The sequence below is a fragment of the Melopsittacus undulatus genome, chromosome Z, assembly GCF_012275295.1.
Source record: "Melopsittacus undulatus isolate bMelUnd1 chromosome Z, bMelUnd1.mat.Z, whole genome shotgun sequence".
NCBI classification, from domain to species: Eukaryota; Metazoa; Chordata; class Aves; order Psittaciformes; family Psittaculidae; genus Melopsittacus; species Melopsittacus undulatus.
The window spans coordinates 56,363,969-56,386,710 of NC_047557.1; the positions used below are offsets into that span (position 1 = coordinate 56,363,969).

General features: G+C 42.4%; 1 protein-coding gene across 6 annotated transcripts in view; it reads left to right on the forward strand.

Moving 5' to 3' along the window:
* MUSK (muscle associated receptor tyrosine kinase) overlaps positions 1-18,675 on the forward strand; it is a 53,794-nt gene extending 35,119 nt beyond the window's left edge. For 4 of the 6 annotated variants that reach the window (XM_005154846.1, XM_031054301.1, XM_031054302.1 and 1 more), the window contains 5 exons: positions 3,844-4,019; positions 9,757-9,946; positions 10,275-10,466; positions 15,892-16,040; positions 17,999-18,675. In XM_005154846.1, the coding sequence (XP_005154903.1) occupies positions 3,844-4,019; positions 9,757-9,946; positions 10,275-10,466; positions 15,892-16,040; positions 17,999-18,675 (1,384 nt within the window). Of the gene's footprint in view, positions 1-3,843; positions 4,020-4,439; positions 4,464-7,296; positions 7,386-7,727; positions 7,888-9,756; positions 9,947-10,274; positions 10,467-15,891; positions 16,041-17,998 lie in introns of all 6 variants that reach the window. The other 2 variants (XM_031054300.1, XM_005154845.1) reach the window with 2 other exon arrangements.
* The last annotated feature ends 4,067 nt before the right edge of the window (positions 18,676-22,742 follow it).

Consider the following 22,742-nt stretch of genomic DNA (forward strand, 5'->3'; position numbering starts at 1 on the left):
GGCCAGATGGTGGAATGAGTTTCCTCCCTCCTACTTTGCAGTGAAATTTTAATCTTCTCCAACTTGTCAGACTAGAATAAAGCAGGTTTTTCCAAGCTCTGCTTATAACTTTTGCTTTTCTGGCCTCTGAAGCTTCTGCTCCTCATCTTTCCTTAAGCACTAAATATATATAACCCAGGTTCTGTTAGTTTGAACTAGAACAGAAACATGATTGCTTGGTGTACCTTGCAGAGGACAGTTCATATAGATGTCTCAGAGTGAAACTTTCTGTTTCCTAACACAACTGGCCCATTTTCAGCTGTTGGAGAACTGTTGCTTGGTCATTACCCATTTCACATTTAGGCAACTGACACCTCTGTGTAAGTGCAGTACTTTGCTCTGGTCCCCCTTGAACTATCTTAACACAGATTATTCAGATCTGTGTTTGGTGGGAGAGCCCCAACTACAGTGTCTCAACTAAATCACAAATCTCTGCAGATATGGCAAGCACGCCACCAGCTGGACTTGGGAAAGATGTATTCTACTGGCAATTACTTTTCCAGTTATGTAGGGTCTTTTTAGAACAACCAGCAGCATGTTGTCTTTTCATCAGTACCTTTCTGATTGCACCTGCTTTAATATCTCTAAAGCAAAGGCACAGGGGAAAATCCCAGTGCAAAGCTTGACAATACATTGCATTCTCTATTTGGTTTCTATGCAGTTCAGTATTCCTCTGCCAGCACAGTAGTGGCAAATATCCTGCTCAAGAAGAGTATGTGCAGGATAATCATGCAGACAACTACTGCTTTTCGCTGGCAGAATCCCGACTGCCACCTTGCTGTTCTGGCCTTTGTCATTGTGCCCTGTAGTACATGATCTCTCTGGCTTTTTTCAAAATGTATTTTCAAAATAGTATTTATAATTGAGCCACACATGCACAGCACATTTGTCAGATAAAGATTTTGCACAGTACTCCAAAAGGCATTTCAGTGAGATCTGGATCTGGCTTCATCTACCCCCGATCCTAAGTGACCAGGGTTTATAGTGATTTGACTGAAGGCCTGTACTTGTGGGGCACTTCTGAAGTCAGAATCATATAAATCAGCATAAATCTGCACTCAATCTCACGCTAACAGGCACAGCATTTGCAAATGTCTAAATCTGAATGGATTTGTCTGGCGTCATCTTTCTTCAAATCCACAAGTCAGTGTTATGGTTTTCCACTTTAATGATTTCCCCTTGTGATTTTAATGTAGATTTAAATGCATCTTTCTTCATGACAAGAGCCCTGGAATAACATCCTTCCTGTTTCCTGTTTCCAGAGCACATCAGCTGGACAACAGGTCTTCCAAAGCCATAACCCAATACTTGCTTTTATAACTCAGATATCTAATAGGTTCTTGTGAACAGCTGAGACCTCTGAAGGCTCTTGAAAACATTTCAGATGATTTTGGTTACTTTCCAAATTGTCTTATCTGCTTTTTACTGACAACTTTATACTCCTCTGCAGAAACTGTCCAGACTACACCAGTTTTCAGCTGAAATACTTCATGAGTAAGAATTTAACTATCTCAGAGGCTGGAGGATTCTCCTAGTTTTTGAAGTACATATTCACCTTAGCATATTTCTGTGTGGGTTTTTTTTTTCCTTTTTGTTTTTTGTTCTCTGCACCATTTTCTATTTCCTATATAATTTTTAATGTTCATATTGGTTTGGAAGCTAGCTAACAAGAATACCGATAGACTGAGTAAAGCTTTTATAAAAATAATCAGGGAGTCGAAAAAGATGAAGTCAAACAGAAGAAAAAAGCATAGAAAATTTTTCACTTTATGTAAATTAGAATGCAGACTGATTAAAATTAGTTTTTTCTTAGTTTTAAGGGAAAACGATGTCTCATAGCTCTTGATTATATCTGCCTTTTACCATTTGCAGCTTTTGTGAAAAGAAGCTGTGAAAGAAAAACTCTTAGTTTCTGTTTCAGTCTTTGCTGATATGAAGTGACTAGGCTGCAGAGAACAGTCTCATGTTGGGAAATGTCTTACTCTGGTCAGGTCTGTGTGTCCCCACCTCTTCTTAAACAGTCCTTTATGGGCCCTAAAATGCTACTGGCCCATTTGTCATCTTCTACTGCCACTATTCTTTGTTCGTCTGTCTCTTACATGACATAAAATTTCTAATAATAGTCTGAAGTAATCTTTGCACATGATCTCATCAATCTCTTGCTGCTCAGGATTAAGTGTTATAACAATGGTATGAATACAGCTCAAAGAGACTAACCCTCCCTCCAGCTGCCTCACAATGCTCCTCAGATGAGTTTGTGGGTGAAGGTAACCTGCCTGTAGCACTAGAGGGAAAAGGATTGCAGAGGAATAGTCTTCCACATTTTGCAGTTACATACCAAATAAAGGGCTTGTTTAAGGATGCTAAGGCTTTGGGAGTGAAGGAAGCTACTGCAATCCAGATCTCCCATGTTGGCCGGTGTTTCATATGCAAGATTTTCTTATTTCTCTAGCAAACATTAATTCATTCACTTCAGAAGTTAATTCCCTTTCTATGTGTTTAACATAAAAAAAGTAAATTACACTGTCTGTCTGCATTCTGGCTTTTATGGACATGAGGAAGAACTAAATCAGCACTGGCTGGAACAAAGCACAGTGCAGCTGGGGTTCAATGGCTTCAGCCTGCAGACTCGAAGGGCATCCATTACTGTTGCAGAAAAGCTGCTGCCATGGTAGAATTCCCAATGGTTTCCATCCTTTAGGTGCTTTAGGGGGTTTGCAGTGTTGTTAGTCATCACTGAACTCACGGCCATCTATTCTTCCCTGAACTGTTGTATAAGTAAAGAGACTGCATCAGCCCATCAGGTGATGAATTTGGTTAAAATCTTCACCACAAACCCCAGAGATACCTCTCTTCATTGGAGTGTGGTGGTTGGAAATGATGTGGATTAGAAAAGGGCTTCAGGTGAGCTCAGCAAAAGCAATCACTCCACGTAATCTCAAAGGTGGTTTTGCAACTGAGGTTCTTAAGAATCAGTACATAAATAAATAAATTACTGATAAATTGCGTAATGCAACAAATCTTCAAACTTACCAGTTTGGTACAGTTGTTGCATTTTTTTTGTTTCCCCCCTTGTTTTTTTTTTTATAGAGCATATTTTTCTGACTCAGCCTTTTTTACTAGCAGCTTCTGATCTAAGGAACAGTTAAACAATCAAAAAAACCCACTTCTTGTCAGTGAATGTTTCACATTGTTATGGAGGTAATACATTAGGTAGGAGACAGTTAGGGAACTTGTTTTACATGGCACTGTAAAGGTTTTGCTACAGATAGCTGACACATAAAAAAGGAACAAAAAATTTTCTGTGGAGAAAAAAAGAAAATGAGATGGATGATTCTGAGAGATTAAAAACATAGGTAAATAGGTTAAGGAGATGAAGAACTGCATGTCACCTGTTGTCTTTATTAGATTACACTTTAGTGTACGATCTACAGAAGACAGGTGAGATTTTCAGAATGTACTAAAAAATGCTAAGATAAATTCTGGGCATGATGTTTATTAGTAGATGTCAATATATCTGTAGGAAAAGATGGGAATGACCTCCTCATAGACTCTGATATGTATTGTGAGCATAACTCTGCTTCATTAAAAATGTTGTTTTGTAGGTTTCCTAAAGGAAGCTGCTGCATTTTATACAGTTTCCTTTACAGTTTATGAGCCAGACAGACTGGCTTAAAGTCATAAACCTGTTAACGGATTTCTGTCAGCCTGCATAACCCCTGCACACATAACTATTAAGTGCAGCCATTGTTATCAAGCCATTAACTGTTATATTTCACTGTTTTTTTTTGCAAAATAATGTAGAGAGAATTGCCTTGCTGTAAAGGATCTCTACTGCTTTAAGGAATGGTTCTCAATGGAGGAAAACTCTCAGAAGGGGATTTACAAACCAGGGCTGATGTTGCTAACTCTTCCTGAATGCAACAGGCTGCCCAGCCTGCACCAGGATCCCAGCGCCTGCACCCGCATCCCTTTCTTTGGTAAGGTGGCATATGCTGCCCATTGTTTGGAGAACTGTGCTTTTGGTGAGGGAGTGGGGAAGGATCTGATCCATAACTTACAACTAAAAGAAAAGCTGATGGTGGCTATACACCTGTCAGTGCCTGTGGATGGAATTGTGACAGCTTCATTGGCTGCTTGCTTGTCTCATCCAACCAGTGTGAGGGGAAAATCCCTCAAGTAAATAAAGCCTAGCTCTTTATTGAGAAGGTCATAACAATCTCGTTGCCAAAATCAGTCTTAATGATGGCAGAATTGCCATTCATGGGCCACTGCGAAGAAGCAAGCTGCTTAAGCACTGCTGGAAGGGAACTTTTTCCAATAGCATGCTCCTGAGATAGCACCCAGTAATGTCATATCCTGGACAACCCCTCCTTACATCATGTATTGTCTTTTCACAGATTTTAAGAAGGAGAATATAACCAGTAAGTAAACTGCTTCAGGCTCTATGTTTCTAGAGATGGGCATGATGTTCTTTGTTGAGGATGCAGCTTGCACAGCATTTTTGTGTTTTGTTCTGGTCCTAGCTGGATGGATTCAGGTTATTACCAGGGAATGCCCGAGTGTCCACATGGCCCCTCAGTTCAAGAAGGACAGGGAATTACTTGAAAGAGTCCAGCGCAGAGCCACAAAGATGATGAAGGGAGTGGAACACCTCCATTATGAGGAGAGGCTGAGGGAGCTGGGTCTCTTTAGCTTGGAGGAGACTGAGGGGTGACCTCATCAGTGTTTACAAATATGTAAAGGGTGGGTGTCAGGATGATGGAGCTAGGCTTTTTTCAGTGATATCCAGTGGCAGGACAAAGGACAGTGGGTGTAAACTGGAGCATAGGAGGTTCCACGTGAACATCAGGAAGAACTTCTTTACTGTAAGAGTGACAGAGCACTGGAACAGGTTGCCCAGGGAGGTTGTGGAGTCTCCTACGTTGGAGATATTCAAGGCCTGCCTGGACAAGTTCCTGTGTGATGTACTCTAGTTTACCCTGCTCTTGCAGGGGGGTTGGACTAGATGATCTTTTGAGGTCCCTTCCAACCCTTGGGATTCTGTGATTCAAGGTATGGGGAAACACATTCCCAGCTCTTCAGATCCTGGCAAGAAAGTACAATGGTAACTGTTGAAGGCTATTAGAGAGGTATGGTGCTTTTAGGTGATACCCTCCCTTCCAGCTGTTTCCCCTTCTTTCTACCCATTCATTCTAGGTTTTCTTTACCCATATTTAGTATTTTTGATACATCCCAGCCTTCTGTGCTGTTACTGATACTGACATGGTTACCTACATCAAGCTGGCCTTTCACTTTACTCCAATCATCTCTGAATTCTGTCTGTTTCTTGTGTTACCCTCAATGACAAGTGCTGCGATCCAGCCACCCCCCACAGTGCTGCTATGACTTTGGTCAGCCTCTTACCCTGCTGCTGGTCCTGGTTGAAGCATGCACATCCAGCTTTTCCAACTGATATGCAACTGCAGTTTTAAAACTCAGCCACTGAACTTGTCCGATTGGAGAAGGAAGCAGTTTTAAAACTCAGCCACTGAACTTGTCCGATTGGAGAAGGAAGCAGTTTTAAAACTCAGCCACTGAACTTGTCCGATTGGAGAAGGAAGAACCTCCCTCCTGCCATGCTTCTCATCAGGCAAGGTCTGAAGATTTGGCAGTGGCAGGCACCTTCTGCACAGAGAGAGAAAGTGAAAAAGTGAAACACACAGTTTCATGGAATTTACTTTCCTGGGAAGGACTTCGCTTTACCTAGCCACCCAGCTCCCAGGCACAAAGTGCTGTATACCTGGAGACAAGTTCTTTAGTGCCCAATGGGCATTCAAGTACCATGCCTAATGCTTACAACCCACAGCTGCAGCCATCCCCTCCCTGGGGAAAGGACCACAAGGGACAAATGCCAGCAAATGAGTGATGCAGTCATGGGCTGGTTTCAGCCAATTGGTTTGCAAGTTCAGGACATGGTCTCTCTCTCCTTTGTAAATGTATCACCTTTTTGTCAGCTGTCACAATATTTTCCCAGAGTGGCATTGCACAGGTGTACACTATTGGGTTATGAATCAGAAGATGTAACAGTAATATTCTTGTGATATTTCCCCTTCTTTTTTACTTTGGTTCCACTATTATGTGCACAAAGATCTGGGAGCATTAATGGAACCATTTTCTAGCTTGTTCATCGAAGTTATTAATTAAACCCAGTCAGACCACCTTTACTATTCCCTCTGTCCTCATTGTAGCAAAACTATGTACAACAGCACCTGTATTTTGCAAGGACTTAGGGGTTCTTCTTGAATGTTGCTGCTGTCCCTAAAACTCTTCACATTGCTCCTTGAAGGTGTTACACTGAAGTTTATTTTAGATCTATGCAAAAGTTTTTCTCATATTGGATACTAGCTGAGTCATGAGGGCAGGTTTCAGGAGCTGCTTTCTTTGCCTTTGAGTGTGAGACATTTAAAAATTACAGGCTCAGATAAGCAGCTCTGTACTAGGGCAGCTTACAAGATTTTACCCCCCCATAAGAGGGTATAGGTGTTGGCCATGTAGGGGTTTTTAGCTTATTGCAGATGTAAGGCATAACGTGGTAACTTACATATCAGTAAAAGTAGTCCAAGTCTGAGCATTTTACTTTGCATTTGTGATAGGTTAAGTGTGCTCATGAAATTAATGGTCACTCCTTTACTGAGGTGTTTGGATGCCTGGGCTATGGGAACACATGCTGGAAATCATAAGCTTTTTCCAAATATTCAATCTAAGAAGACAAGCAAGAGTCAGGGAGGAGGTATACCAGTATGGGAATTTATCAATCTCAGCCCCCTGTTATTGTCCCAGGAATATGGATGTCTTCCTGCTAGGGCCCCTGTAAGAGTGCAGGCTGAAAATCATGTAATCATTGCTGCAATTTGCTTTCTGTCTTGGGATAGCATGGATGGCTTCACTGTGCTTGTGCTCTGCACTGCCAGTGTGGAAGGGCTGTGAAGTGGGTAAATGCAACACAACCATTGCAAGTGCATGGCCTGTCTCCTCAATCTGAAAGAGCTATAGTTCCCTCTTTGGAGTTTTACCAGATTTGATCTTATGTATTGATCTCAAAATCCATATAAGTGTCAACAGGAGGCTAAGCAGTTCCCTGCCTGCAGTTGTCTGGTCCTTATATGCACTTCAGATGTATTGCTGATTGCCACACGCTCTTGTGTAATGACATGAAGTTTATTTCTGTGAGTCCCTGCTGCTGACATGGTCTGAGATGCTTGTTTTTTTCCCCAGGGACTTGCTACACTGGCAATGGACAGTTTTATCAGGGCTGGGCCAATGTCACTGTCTCTGGCATTCCCTGCCAGAAGTGGAGGGATCAGGTGAGCACCAGTGTGAGACCTAACAAACAGAGACCCATGCTCGAGGTCTGCTTCTCCTAAGAGTATCCCAGAGCTAGGCAGCCCAGTTTCAGGGGAAGGGCTGAGCAGGTGACAGGTTGCTTTCATTCTTGAGTTCACTGGTGCTTCACACCCTCTTCGTATTTCAGTCTGCAAGTTCCCCTTTCTGTGGCAGAGTGTGTTCTCTGTCATTCTGGCAGGCCACTGAAAAGCTGTTTTATCTCAGCCTTTCTTTGCTCCTTTGTTTTGTTTGGTTTTGTTTTGCTAATACCAGCAGGAAAATATTATACTGAAACAGTAATCCGATTTGTTTCCTCCGTCAAGGCTCCCCATTTGCACAGGAGGACTCCTCAGGTTTTCCCTGAGCTGTCTGATGCCGAGAATTACTGCCGCAATCCAGGAGGTGAGAACGAACGTCCCTGGTGCTACACAGAAGACCCATCCGTGACCTGGGAATACTGCAACGTGTCTCCCTGTGGAGATGGTAGGCAACTAGGAATTATGATTTCTGTCACTGTTGTCTGGGGCCATGCAAAGCGTTTGCATCATGACCACACCAGTCTGTCCCATGTTCAGGATTCAGTTAGTCCTGGTTCTTCTCATAGATTCACTCAGCACCTTTAACCAGAAGATGTAACAATCACCTTAAATGACTAGGGAGATAGGCAAATTGTGCTCCTTACCCTGTATTATGTTAAAACCAAAGGATAAAATCAAAATTCCTGTGGTATTGTGAAAACAGGATTTACCACACTGTGCTCTGAGAACAAGGTGGGGTTTGGGGCTATTTTCCAAAGTTGTTTTTTTTTCTGGCATTTTTTTTCAATAACAGAAAAACAAACCTAACTAAAAACAAATCTGGAAAAGATATCTTTGTCCTGTGATGTTGGAATTAAGTCTTTCTGTTATTTATTTTCCAAGGAATAGAATAATTTTTGAATTGTATTTTATCCAAGATGCACAGTTTTGGACAGCAGTGTTTGCAAGTAAGACAATAATGCTTGCAGAGGAACACAAGTCAGAATCAGTTTAGCTGGCCTTAAAAAGAATGATTTCAATTTCTTTTTGTTCTCAGTCATAGCACGTACAGATTAGATTTTCTGCAGTGTCCCAGAAAGTACCCAGCAGGTGTCTACATTAATATTAATATTTTTTAATTATACAGCTAAATGTATTTTACACTCATTTACCATATTTGTACCATAAGGTCACCAAGACACAAATTGCTGGAGGCAAGGGGATATTTCAGGAAAGTATCACTGTGTACTTACTTGGTATTACACTCCTCATTGAAGATTCCTTTCAGGACACATGATACATTGTGGTCCACATTGCAGACCATTGATCTTTCCCATTGAAGACATTACTATATTTGAATACTGTTGAGACCGTCAGATGTGAGTTCCTATCAGTATATCTTGCAAACATTCCTTACCAGCTCAATGGGAACTGTGTCTTGGTCTTTACAAGATCCTGAGTTTTCATATTTGGTAAGGAAAAACAGGTTTTGCTTCCTGCAAACCAGGCTTCCGAAGTATGGTCCACTCATGCAATCATCTGTTTGTATCTGTAATGTCAGTAGTTCTCAGGACTTAATAGAACCATGGAATCAGCTAGGTTGGAAAAGATCTCTAAGATCATCAGGTCCAACCATTACCCCAGGACTGCCAAGTCCACCTCTTAACCATGTCACTGAGTGCCTCATCTACACTTTTTTTTTAATGCTTCTTGGGATGGTGATTCCACCACCACCCTGGGCAGCCTGTTCCAATGCTGAGCACCTTTCAGTGAAGAAATTTTTTCTAATATCCAATTTAAACCTCTCCTTTCACACTTCAAGGCTGTTTCCTCTTGTCCTATCACTTGCTACTTGGGGAAGAGACTGACCATTTCCTCTCTCCATCCTTCCTTCAGGTAGCTGTAGAGAGGGATAAGGTCCCACCTGAGTCTTCCCTTCTCCAGACTAAACAACCTAGTTTCTTCAGCTGCTCCTCATCAGACTTGTGCTCCAGGCCTTTCACCACCTTCATTACCCTTGTCTGGGCCCGCTTCAGCAGCTCAATGTCTCTCTTGTAGTGAGGAGCTCAGAGCTGAACACAGGATTTGAGATGCGGCCTCACCAGTGCTGAGTGCAGAGAGATGATGAGTGCCCTCGTCCTGCTGGCCACACTATTGTTGATACAGGCTAGGATGCTGTTTGCCTGCTTGGTTGCCTGGGCACAAGCTGGATCATGTTCAGCCAGATGTCAGCCAGCACTCCCAGCTCTCTCATTAGGCTGACCCCATTAATATCTCTTAAAAAAGCCCTATAAACTAGCAGAAGCATAACCTTTTGGTTTTGTTTGCATTACAGCATCATTAGCGCTAGGAACAAGAAAACCAAATGGAGAGACTCCAAATCTGCCACCTCCTCTTCCATTTTCCCCTACTTACTCCATGACTGTTATCATCTCAATCATCTCCAGCTTTGCCTTGGTTGTGATCCTCAGCATTGTGACCTTGGTTTGCTGCCGCCAGCGAAAGCAGTGGAAAAACAAAAAAAGGTAAACTTCAGGACTTAATATGAGGCAACAAATACTGCTTTGAAAGAGGGCTTGCCTATTTCTGAGAGCATAGTCCCGTTAATGCCTGTTAGGTGGCAAGCAGTCCTCCCTTTGCCTATGGCAGCCCAGTGCAAGCTCTGGTGAGTCCCTGTGGCCTAGTGGCTATTTTGGGGACATGGCATGACATCTTGCTGCAAGATTTTCAACAACCCTGCTGCACCTCCCTTTTCTATCCTGGAAGAAATCAGCCTGGAGAAGATGCAGATAGATAGGTATCTTCTGGTTGAGGATATGTGTATACTGACTGGAAACTGCTCCATCATTTCAGAGAGTCAGAGACACCAACACTCACAACTCTGCCCTCTGAACTCCTCCTGGACAGGCTTCACCCCAACCCGATGTACCAAAGGATGCCCCTTCTCCTCAATCCAAAATTGCTCAGCCTTGAATACCCCAGGAATAACATTGAATATGTGAGAGATATTGGGGAAGGAGCATTTGGGAGAGTCTTTCAAGCAAGGTAAGTGGCTTGTGTGTGAGTCTTCACCTGGAGGTACCAGGGAATAATTTGAAGTCAGGCAATCACTTTATCTGGGCACTGGAAATGATTCATTCATTCATTCTCTCAAACCAGGATCAAATGCATGTGTACCAAATCATAAACTCGGGCTTAAATTATTGTTTCTATTGTCCATTGCTTTGTGTTGATTATTTGTTAAACTTTTCTCACAAATTACTCTTTTGTTCTCTCTAGTAGATACAATGTTTTACTCACATACCCAAGTCTGGTGTAAAAACTTGGCTAAATTTATTATCACTCTTTTTGCCAAAAGTATTGCTTCTGACATGTGATTTATTGTGAAATCCTCGCATTTCCCAGTCAGCGTGTCGTGTCCTCTGTTATAACGCCAACACTGGCCAGTAACTACCACAGAGGGCAATGACCCAGTTTCCAGTTGATTCAGTGGCAAAACCAAACCAAACCAAAAATCCCCTAAAAACCCAACCCACTTAGGCCAATTTTGTGTGTGTGTGTGAGTGTCCCCTTTTAGTTACTCATTTTTCTTGGAATTTGCAGCCATTGTTGCCTGTTTTAAATTTAAGGTATTAGATGAGATCCCAGTTCTGTTAAATCTCATGGGAGGTGAGATCATGCACTTCTTCAAATGCAAAAAACATTTAATTGGAAAACCCAGCAATAAACCTAGTCCTGCCTGGACTGAGGTGGATGGAGAGTGTCCTGTTAACCTGAGCAGTGTCCATGATTTCTGTAGAACAGTTGTCCTTGGAAAATTCCATCCCCAAATTCCTGAAAAGACTGTCCAGTTCTATGTTTATTTAGGACAGTTATCTTTGTCGTGTACTGTTAACAAATCTGGGATGCGGCTGATTTTGTAGCGTATCTGGAGTTGCGTATGATGACCTCAAAAGAACAGGGGAGTGTCAGAGTCTCACCACAGGCCAAGACTTGCCTGCTAGAACTGCTCCCATTGACTTCAAAGTCAAAGGACTGTCCTTGAAAAAAGGAGACATGATTACAGATACTTTTAATGTTTATGATTATGCTGTTGATGTATCTGCTAGGAAATGAGCTATGCTCATGTTAAATGGGTTAAAGAGCAGGGAAAGAGTTTCAGTGGCTGGAATGGATTTTTTTTTCTTATGAAGGGATGTGTTTTTCTAATGGAATAAATGCAGGCATGCTTTTCTTTAACACAGAAGAATAACACACTAAAAAAGTTTGAAGGGCATGCAGTGAAAAAATCACAAATGCTTAGCCTGTAATTGATTGCTATCCTGGATGGCAAAGCTGAATATCTCATCTTGAAAAGAGAGCAAAGCTGTAGAAACCACTTCACAGCTGAACTTGGGTCACTGCCTGTTAGTCGGCAGAGAGGTACAGGGCAGCCCTCATCCCAGCCTCAACACAGCACTCCAGATGCTGTGTATAGTGTCACCTTCCCACTGGCGTGGCTGGGGTCCTCACCACACTGTGGGTGCACAGCAGTCTTCCTGCCAAATGCTGCTTCAGCTCTGTGCTGGGAACTTCAGCAGAAGTTAGGGTTATTTAACCGTATTTAAGCATTGCACAGACCTTTCTGAGCTGGAAAAGATCCTCACTCACATTGAGCAGGACCTCTCAAAGGGTGTTCAAATGTCACTAAAGCTGGGTTAAGCAAATGCTAAAGTGGTCTTTGATGTGGATTTCATTCAGTCCAGTGCTGCAATCTCTTTTAATTAAACTTTTTTTTTGCTATTGGCAGTGGAACAGGGAGAAAAAGAGAAGGGAATAAAAAATAATCAGCATATCTTCCTAGCCAGCATTTGCAAAGTGGATTGTACCATGCTACCATGCTCTAAATACCCTTGCTCTCTGTGGTTCAGGAAAGGAGCCACAGAAAGATTGCTTCTGAGGAGCTTCCTTATTCATATCTCTAACAAAAGTCCCTCCAAGGCCTTATATTTCCAGGGAACAGTTAGGCCTTTTTATCATTGCATTTCTGTGCAGCACTGGCACATCAGTGCAGACTGCTGGTTCAGTAGCACCAGCTGTGCATCCCTGCAGGTTAGTGAAGTTATCACAACTCAAATTGATTGCCTTCCCATCTCGGATAAAATGTACTTGTCTACATGTGTTAAATGAACATCTTGAGCTAAGTTTAGCAACCCTTTTACTTCTCCTGTTCTCATGTTTCTCCCTCTCCTGTAAACACAGGTCTCTACATGGTGCCAACAATGTCTTTGCCAGTTGGCTTGCTGTGAGTCCTGATTCAGTGTTTACTCACTCCTGGGTCAAGCAACATGTTAGGACAGGAAGCGTCTGGCTGTCATTTACTAACTTCTCCTGAAAAGCTGCTGTCTTCACTGAAGGCAGCATCACACTGAAAGGATGAGGAAGTAACCAGATAGCGTTCAAATAAGATTTACGATCCAGCTCAGGTCTGCCCTGACTCACTCATGATGGCCAACTCTGGATCATCTGCCTCAGGGAGGACCATGCTAGTGCCACACGTTACCAGAGCACCAGCCATGTACAGTTCAACTCAGACCAGCGTGCAAGTTTTCTCACAGAGATGGAGTTGCATGGTCCAGGCTAAGGTTGCCTAAAAGCCTTGAAATGGAGTCTTTGCTAGCAAGTCAGTAGACCCCCACTGCAAAGGCACAGCTCAAGATCTCTGCAAGAGGCAAAGCTGTCCTTAAGGTCAGAGGTTCTCTGACAGGAGTCTCTTTGTGTTCTTTCTAAGTGAAAAGGGTGTTTCTTTGACCTGCTTTCCCAGGTATAGTTGAAAAACAGTGTGGCTGTTAATCCAAAATACTGTCAACAAAAGGAGACCCGGCTAATTAAGAGCACTCTCCTGACCACATATGAATTTCTCCAAAGAGCAGGGTAAAGAGAGGTCTGCATCAGCCTCAGTAAATGTTATTTGCATCATTTACTTATCTAACAGAAGCTACCCAGCTGTGATACTGATGAAGATGGGGGACAGGACAGAATCTTAAATACAGGTTCAAGCTGCTCCTGTTTTTTTTGATGTTCTTGAAAGGAAACCTGATTGAAACTTGAAGTCAGGCACTCTCTGAAAGTAGGCTCAGAGTGAAATCCCTAGTGGCACTTCTGCTTAGTTCTTTGAATGGCAGGTACCTAAAAGCCAAATGTCACCAGTGTTGCACAAATCATTGATGGCAAAGGTGAGGACAGCCACTGTCTGTCCTGTGCACAGTGGATATTTCTTCTAAGCATTTAGAAAATCATGAGAGAGGAAGTCCAAGGTAATTTCTGTTAATGCTGCCCAGTTTTGTGAGAAATGTACCTATTTTGTAGAAAGCACTTTGTGTTCCACCCTGCTGCCAGAATTCTCCTGGTTAATTTCAGAAGCAGTGGCTTCCTCTTGTTCCCTTGCAGATGTGCCCCTATCCTTTTTTGCAACACTGTATTTTGGGCACCAAAAAGGTCAGGTTCAACAGCTCTCTGCAAAAACTGCGGAGTTTATCCTTGTTCCAGATCAGTGTGAATTTCCCAGCTCTGCTAAGAACTGGGCTGAATCAGCACACATTACTGAGGGTGAAATTACTTGCCGTTGCCTAAAGGCCCATTAAAAGCCTTTGAGCAGCTTAATCTCACTTAAGTTACATTTATGTTAGTTTACATTACAAGATTTCAATGAAGGGTAGACGGATGGGTGTACTTCAGGCTTTAGCCTGGAGTGAGTTTCTCTCTCCAAAACATGGAAGGTGGAGCTGTGCCTGCCTTTGCTTTGGCACTGCACTAGATCTGCTAGCCAGTGATGAGTGATAATCTGCAATGAGACTGTTAGGAAGAGATAAAGGCCCTTCTATTTTTACTTTTAAATACTCTACTGGTTTCTTTAGGCTGTTGCTGCTGACTTTTGCCAGTGCTGATATTGGGCAGCAGCTGGTAGGTGCTGGTACTTCTTCCTTCCTCCTAGACTGGAAACTTGCTGCCAGCACTGAGGGAAAAAACTCAAGATATTTTGCTATAACAGAGACAGTAGCAGACAAGTGTGGAGCCTTCTCCTCTGCTCTAGCACACCAGAATTCCTCACCCTAGAGTCTCAACTGCGATCTGGCCACCTGTGAAATTCCTTTCTGGATGGGCACCCTGCCATCTTCTGACATTTGACATTTACAGCATCCAAGTGCAACTGTTGCAACTGCCATATGTCTCAAGTAGATGACAAGGAAACTGGAAGTTTGCTTTGGAAATCGGAACCTTGTCGTGGGGATACTGAGCAGTAAAATAACCTGGCATTTGAGCAATGGGAGGGCAGTCGGGCTGGTGTAGTAACATGACACGTAAATGGGCACAACGCTCCCTGGGATCTGGCTAGATGCATGTAAGGAATGTGTTCTAACTGCAGCACTCTTGGGAAGAATTTGCATGGGCAACAAACTGCATGTCTGAATTTTGACGCATGTTTGAAGAGTGGGAAGTTGCTCTTCTTTGACAACAGCTACCTCTAAATCTTTGGCAAGCCCATGTAATTAAACTTTTGAGGGTGCATTGACTTTTGGATAAGAAACCAAAATGAGTCTGTAATTGCTCTAAGTCAGGAAGCTGTGTTTCCTATAGATTTGCTCCTCTAAGCTCTAGCTGAATATTCAATCTCATCTTATTCAGGCATTACCTTGTTCTTCAGACAGTGTATATGTATGCTTTGTCCCTTCTGGCCTGTCACCTGTTTCCACAAGACTTCCAGAAACATAAAACTATTTCCTATATCTCATATTAAATTCAGCTGAACTTAGCTAATGGTTTATAACATGTTGAATTACAGGCACACACACAAACAGAACGGTGGCAAAAGGTTATTTTCCTTATGAACTCAGGGAACATATTTACTGTAATTATTACTTCTACTCTAATAGTAGCCAGATGTACCAATGCCACTGTGGTGCCAGGTATGGGACAAGACAGAGTGAAGAGGCTTTTTCAACATTTTCATATAAACCAGGTTTATTTTTAACTCTGGTATGGTCAGCCATTACACCATTATTATTACACACATTATTATTGCACACATTATTATTACATTACACACATTATTATTAGTGAGTTATTTGGAATAGCGAGTCCATCCTGCCTTCCATGGAGTTTCTAACCCAGGAAGAGGCTATTGCTTACCAGATTGTTAATCACTTAACTCTTTATTAGACATGATAATGCGCCTGCAAGCAGAAAGAGCAGTGATAAAAAGGAGCTGTACTGGATTTAGTCTACCCTGAAGTAAACTAAATCTCTCTGTACTATGCAATGCAGGAATACTCAAGAGGTGAAGATGGTCTTTCACATGTCTTCAGTCAGTGCTGGAACCTTCCACCCTTTTTTTCTTCTACCAGCCTATCCTTTTGCACCAGAAGCAGAGCCTACATTAAATGTGCATGCATCTATTACTGATGCTTTCCTTTCTGTCTTCTCCTTGCAGGGCACCAGGGCTGCTGCCATACGAGCCTTTCACAATGGTGGCAGTGAAAATGCTGAAGGAGGAAGCATCTGCAGACATGCAGGCTGACTTTCAGAGGGAGGCAGCCCTAATGGCAGAGTTTGACAATCCAAATATCGTCAAGCTTTTAGGTATCTGGATAAGGCACCCATGTACAGTGTACCACCTTCTGCAAATCTGCTATGGGGTTGTTTGGGGGTGCAGAGGTGAACACGCATTCAGTGCTAGTGGCCTTTTCTATGTGCCACTGCAAGCTCTGCTAACTTTTCCAACCAGAACAAGTCTCAAAATGTAGGTCTGATGCTGTCGCCTTAACAGGATGGTGCATTGTAATAAAACCTCCTTGTCCTGCACTGAGTATATTCTTGATCATCTTGTTGCCTAGCTCTGCTTCCAGTTTTTTAACACCGGCATATGTCTTCAGGGAAAGCACAAGCTCCCTGGAGCTGTGATTTATTTTACAGGTACTTAAAAAAATCCAGGCACAACTCTAGTTAGTTTTATGGGTCCCCCTTGCTATTGTGATATCTGAACAGTCACTAGCATTGAAAAAAAACAAAATGAAACAAATAAACAAGAAAAGCCAACCGCAAAAACAGTCTCCTCCTTCCTTCCCCTCTCCAGCTGAAAGGAAACCTTGGTTTATTTGGTTTTTTAGAAAGTCTCAATGCTGCAGCTTGGCTAATAGTGCACTGTTGTCTGAAGAAAGCTGCTTACCCAATTTTATTTCAGTAAATTTTCAGGTTTTGAGAGAAGTAGATGTTGCTAGCCACCTTCACCTGGCAATCCTGCTCTAAATTATTGTACACAGACCTGATCCCTGCAAACAAGAAGTTGAGATCCTAATTTATTTTTATAGGAAGCTGCACAAAATTTGGAAATATATAAATCCTGGGTTTGGGAAAGCTGGGTTGATACAAGTGCTTTAGCTACAGAAAAGAAAAGCAGGAAATGCTCCAAACTCAAATAAACATCGTATTTATTGTCAGTACACTTTAAGTCAGGAAAGGGTGAAAGTACAGGAGCAAACTAGCTTCAGGTCACTGGGATGTGGAGAAAACATGTGTTGTTGAAGACAGCTTAGACGATAAAGCTCTTGCATACACTCCTCATGCTTGTCAGATCTTTATTTTATCACACTGGGAGCAGCCATCTGTTTCCTCAAAGATTCAAGTGATAGGTCATCAATGAGAATTTCAGAGTTCAGAGATTCAGGATTTGCTAAATGATGGCCCTAAGAAAGCAAAACACATACATTTTAAATGCTGCGTATTGCTTGTTGGCAACTTAGACATGCAAAAATTTTTACCATGTCATTGCATGGTCAATAAAAACAGTGTCAGCGGGGTCCTGTATTGATGCTGGCTCCCAGTAAACCTGGTGTATGTTCAAGCATCTGCCCTTCAGGAGGACTAAACTCTGCGTGTATCAGATGTGGCAAATCTCTCCTTTCTGATACCTGTTTTTAATTTGTCTTTCTTTTGTTTTTGAGTATTTGTCATGACAAAAGGCATTCCTAGAACAAGTATTTTTCATTAGATTATGAGCAGAAGAAGTTGTAATGGGAGTGTCTTTGCATTTCAAGTATCACAATGAACCCTTGAATATGCCACTTCTGCTTACTCCTGAAGTCTTCCTGCATATTTGTAGCCCCTAGACGTATATAAGTACAGTAATTACAACAAACAGAAGAATTAAAAAAATACCTTAATCAGAACTACAAAGGTTACTTCCTTGGAGTTTTTGTTTGCAGTTGCACCTGGGAAGAGGCAATATTTCTGTTAAGCAGGAGTGGGCTCTTAACTGAACATAGCTCCAAAAGAATATCTCTTTCCTGGGATTCCAGAAAAATCAGGCAACTGCATGCCTTGTTAGCATCTCCCATGGAGGTCAGCATTACATATGTGGTGAAGGAGCTTCAGAGACTCAAAGGGATACATGCATTCTTGATGGTATTTGTACGCTTCTCCTTTCTCTCTGTGCCTTCGTGCACTGTTGAAAGTCTCCCCTTTCTGTAAGTATTTCTGTATTCTTTTGTTTTGCACAGCAGAACTCAAATGACCTGTGTGGTGCATCTATCTTCTTCCAGGTGTTTGTGCTGTTGGGAAACCGATGTGCCTGCTGTTTGAGTACATGGCCTATGGGGATCTAAATGAGTACCTGCGTGACCGCTCACCCCGCAACCTCTGCAGCTTGGTGCATGAGAGCCTGGATGAGCGGATCTGCCTCCCCAACCCTCTCACATTGTGCTGCACCAGCCAGCTCTGCATTGCCAAGCAGGTGGCTGCTGGCATGGCATACCTCTCTGAGCGCAAGTTTGTCCATCGGGATTTGGCTACCAGGAACTGCCTGGTGGGGGAGAACATGGTTGTAAAAATAGCTGATTTTGGTCTCTCAAGGAACATGTATTCAGCTGACTATTACAAGGCAAATGAGAATGATGCCATCCCCATCCGCTGGATGCCCCCTGAGTCCATTTTCTACAACCGCTACACCACAGAATCTGATGTGTGGGCCTATGGAGTGGTGCTGTGGGAGATCTTCTCCTATGGCATGCAGCCCTACTACGGAATGGCTCATGAGGAAGTCATCTACTTTGTGAGGGATGGGAATGTCCTCTCTTGCCCAGACAACTGTCCCCTGGAGCTCTACAACCTGATGCGTCTCTGCTGGAGCAAGCTACCTTCTGACCGTCCAGGCTTTGCCAGCATCCGCCGCATCTTGGAGCGCATGTACGATAAGGCCGTGGAAACCCTGTCGATCTGAGGGATGTGCCCTGTGTCCACCCATCCAGATTGACTCAGATCGGCCCATGGGCTTGTGAATGGTAGCTCGACACAAAACTGTGGCTCAAGGGGAGGAGAAACAGCTCATTCCTCTGCCAAGCAGAAAGTGTGGACTGCATTCTCTTGCAGTGGGCCATACTTCCATGGGTGGTACTGTCCCCTCCAAGTGACAGGACTGATCCCTGGTCATCAAGCTTGGAGTCTGTGTTGGCGAGGGTGCCGGCCATGCTAACTCAGTACCTATATTAGGCATTCCCAGCAGCGCAGAGTTCCCCAGGGAAAGCAAATCAATGTTTTGCTGGTGGCACCTCCCTGCCTAACAGGTCCCTTCAAGTCCTTCTGTGTTTAAGCTATCGTCTTTAACATTTTTCTTTCCTTTCTCATATGTTTTCGCATTATTTAAGGAAAAAAAAAGAGAAAGATTGCAGAGTGCAATCTTTTTGGGGATACTGTTAATTTTATTTTATTCTGGGGATACTATTTCATTTTTGCATACTCATTTCCTTTTGTAGAAAAAGGATTTTTCTGAAACCATAGGCCACTTTCTTTTTCCTTTTAACTTCCACCTCCTTTAGACACTCATGAACATAATATGGCAGAGTCAAAACAGAAGCCTGCAGGACCATCTGCATCTCATGTTACACAGATAGGCAAAATACTGTCAAGCATGGAGCCTTACATTTTCAAAAGTGGGAAATCCACAGTGAGGTTCATTTGATGTTAAGATCTCACACAAAATCTTGCCTCAGGTATCACAGCCCATCTTTTCTGCCTTCCTCTGCAACAAAACCATTTGGTGCTAAGGAAGAAATTCATCCCAACGTCCTGGTCCTGCACCTGGTATTTTTCTGAAGTGCATGTATTTGGCTCTGCCTGCAGTATGGTCCCCAACGAGCCGAAAGCATGGAGAAACTCAGACCTTCTTGCAGAAATGTGGCAGGTTATGTTACTTATTTCTCTCCGTTTCCTTTCCAGTCTTCCCCTCTGGTTTCTGGTTTTCATTTCCTGACAGCAACCTCTAACCCCTGTAAGCTCCACTACAGTGTTTGCTGGCCACCTCGCAGTCCTCAGCATTAAATTCTGTTAGGTTTTTTCAGCCACCTGGCTGTTTATTGTGCCCTGCAGTGGCAGGGATGAGAAGGCAGGTCTGGAGAGATTGGAGGTGAGCTGCTTCCCCAGCTGAGCAAAGGTGCCTGTAGCCTTTGCTGAGCCGAGCCCCAGTGCACAGCCTAGCAGCAGCTCCATCTCTGTAACGGGGGTGCCTGCTCAAAAGCCTTGCAGCACTCACAGCAGCAGCGGTTTTATAAATCTCTTTACAGAAGGCAGGTTCAGACTTTGTATGTTGGTATCTGTGTGGGTCCAGGCACCCAGCATCTCCTCTTAACCTGGAAAGTATCTCACACCAAGCAAAGATGCAAAAATAGGTTGTAAAATGCTCACCATGTGAACAAACACACACATTTACAGTCCAAAGGACAGTCTGCCTTCTAGGATCTTGGCACTGGCTCCAGTGGCTCACTCTCCATTTCTCCCAGCTAGACTACTTTGAAACCATGATCATGGTTTTTTTCTTGTTTTCATGTGAGGTGAAGTTAGATGCTTGTAATGTCACATGAAATTAAATTTCTCTCACTTCCTTTGTGAAAGAAGGACTCCCACAAACTCAGAAGGGTAGACCTCTTCATTGCACTGTCTTAGTCCAAACCTTTTTCTCAGAGACCCCATATTCACATCCACACGGACCTGCAGTTATAATAGAGTGGAAAATTCAGTTTTCCTTGCGCAGCATTTCAGCCTTTGCATTATAAGCATGTACTGAAACGTATGGTTGCAATTGACTGCAGGTCAGGATGGAAAATGAGTTCTAAGAGGAAAGAGATCATTTCAAGATTGACTGACGGAGAAGCTCTCTGCAGCTTGCTCTCCAAGGATGATAATCATTTCTGTGTTGTGATCCAGCAGGAGGGCTTAGCACCTAAATGGTCATGTCCTTTGAGGATTAAACGCTAGATAGCCCTTCTGCTGCCTTAGCATATAGTTGGGTTTTGCCTTCAGAGTTTCTTCCTGTTGTACAATTTTTGGCTTGCTAAAAGCTGAAGATTGAAATATTTTTGGGATTTGCCTTCTTTCACAGCTTTCTTTTCTCCTCTTTTTTTTTGAGACTTCTACTTTTTTTTAATATATGTTACACAGCATGTTACTACAGAGACTTTTAGACTCTGTGTAGCTATCACATAACTCAAGTTATTTTGAATGGGAGAAAATGAAGGGATTGTGAGAGAGTAGAAGAGAAGGAAAAAGTATTTCTCAAAAAGTTGTTTGGAAACAAAAATATTTATTAGTCTCTAATTTGAATTTATAATTCATGCAGAAATAGGATCAACTGAAAAAGAACATTTCTGGTGCTTTAGTGGTAGCGGTTTCCACAGATGAAGGCAGAGGAAGCCTTGCAGTCAGTGGCACTGGATGAGAACCCTAGGAGAAGAAAAGGATATTCAGCACATTTGATGTATTCATTCTCTCTGGTGCTCTGCCTAGAGCATTTGCAGTACATATACAGCTTTATCTTGTATGACATATTGTGAAATCTGATCAGACAAGCAGCACAGAAATCCTTCATGTTCCTCCTGTGACTCTATTTTAGTGGTTTAATTTAAAATGCATGTTAAAAGCATAAATCCCATAATAGATGAACACTGTCTGCACCATGATCAAGCTCGGTCTAGAGAAATTTCCTCTCAAATACATTGTGACTAAACTTAACTGTCTGGTCTCATTTTTTATTTGTTACACATTTCACAAATGATGGATTTGAAAAGCATCCCAAACACAGATGTACATTTTTTTATTATGCCAACCTGTGTAAGTCCTTGTGTGTAATATTTTATAAATAAAGAGATATCAGAAAAGAATAATATTAATTTTGATCTCCCTGTTCTCTTCATTGTTTAGCACTGGATTTGTTTCTGAAAATGGATACATTTCATTTTATTATACCAGCCTTATTACAGTTGTAATATCTGAATGGCTATACTGTAGGCAATTGCTGTTTAAAGTTAGCCTATTGAGTGTGTTTAAAGGCATGTTGTTTTGATGGCTTAAATTGAGTGCTATAGGAACACATTAAGGGACTACAGACAGAATGAGGCACTTCAGAAGAAGCAGCTGGTCGGATTGCTCTGGAGGAGGCTATTTTGCAGGATGGTGGTCCTGGTCAGAGTGGGAGAGCACTGTGCTCTCAGTAGGACGGGTCCTGTCCTGACACTAAAGATGCGAGGAGCAGTGAAGGTAGGATGTTTTTGCAGCAGCTTCGTAGGAGTCCTTTAACCACTTTCCCACTTGATGTGAAAGATGTCACATAGATGAGAACGACATTTGCCTCCCTCATGATTTCTGCTGGCATTTGTGCCTGGAGCCTGATCTCACACCTGAATATGCTGGACATTAAAGTGTGGTATAGAATCAAAAGGGAATTGAGTTAGCTGTCTGCAGAACACAGCCAAGAAAAGTTTGCCACTGATTGGTTTATATAAAAAGTGGTAACTCCTCTTTCTGCACATGTTTCTTGAGCATGAGCTCATTCAGTAAGTCTACAGGAATTGTAACTATCTAAAAATTCATTGCAGATATTTGACAATCAGAACTGGAGAGTAAAACTAAACTTCCTGACTGAAATAGGGAGGCAAATCATGAAGCCCATTCTTTGGTTTTTGGTTTGGGTGGGGGTTTTTTATTTTTTTGTGTGTGTGTGTTTTGGTTTTTTTTTAATCCTTGTGTCCAAATACAATGTAAAATATTTTTGCAAATAGTCTTGCTTGGAATTTTAGAAAAGAATAAGTGTTTTGTAGATGTTGTCATCACTGAGAAAGTCAATCATGCACTAGGAAAAGTGGTAATTCTTGTCCTTTAAATTGTATTAAAAAGTTTGGCTGTTACATGCCAAATTTTTTAAAGGTGCAAGGGGACATGGGACCCTCATTCCCATCACAAAACCAAGTGTTTTTTTAATCTTTAGAGAGACAGTTTTTAGCTTGATCTAAAAAGTTG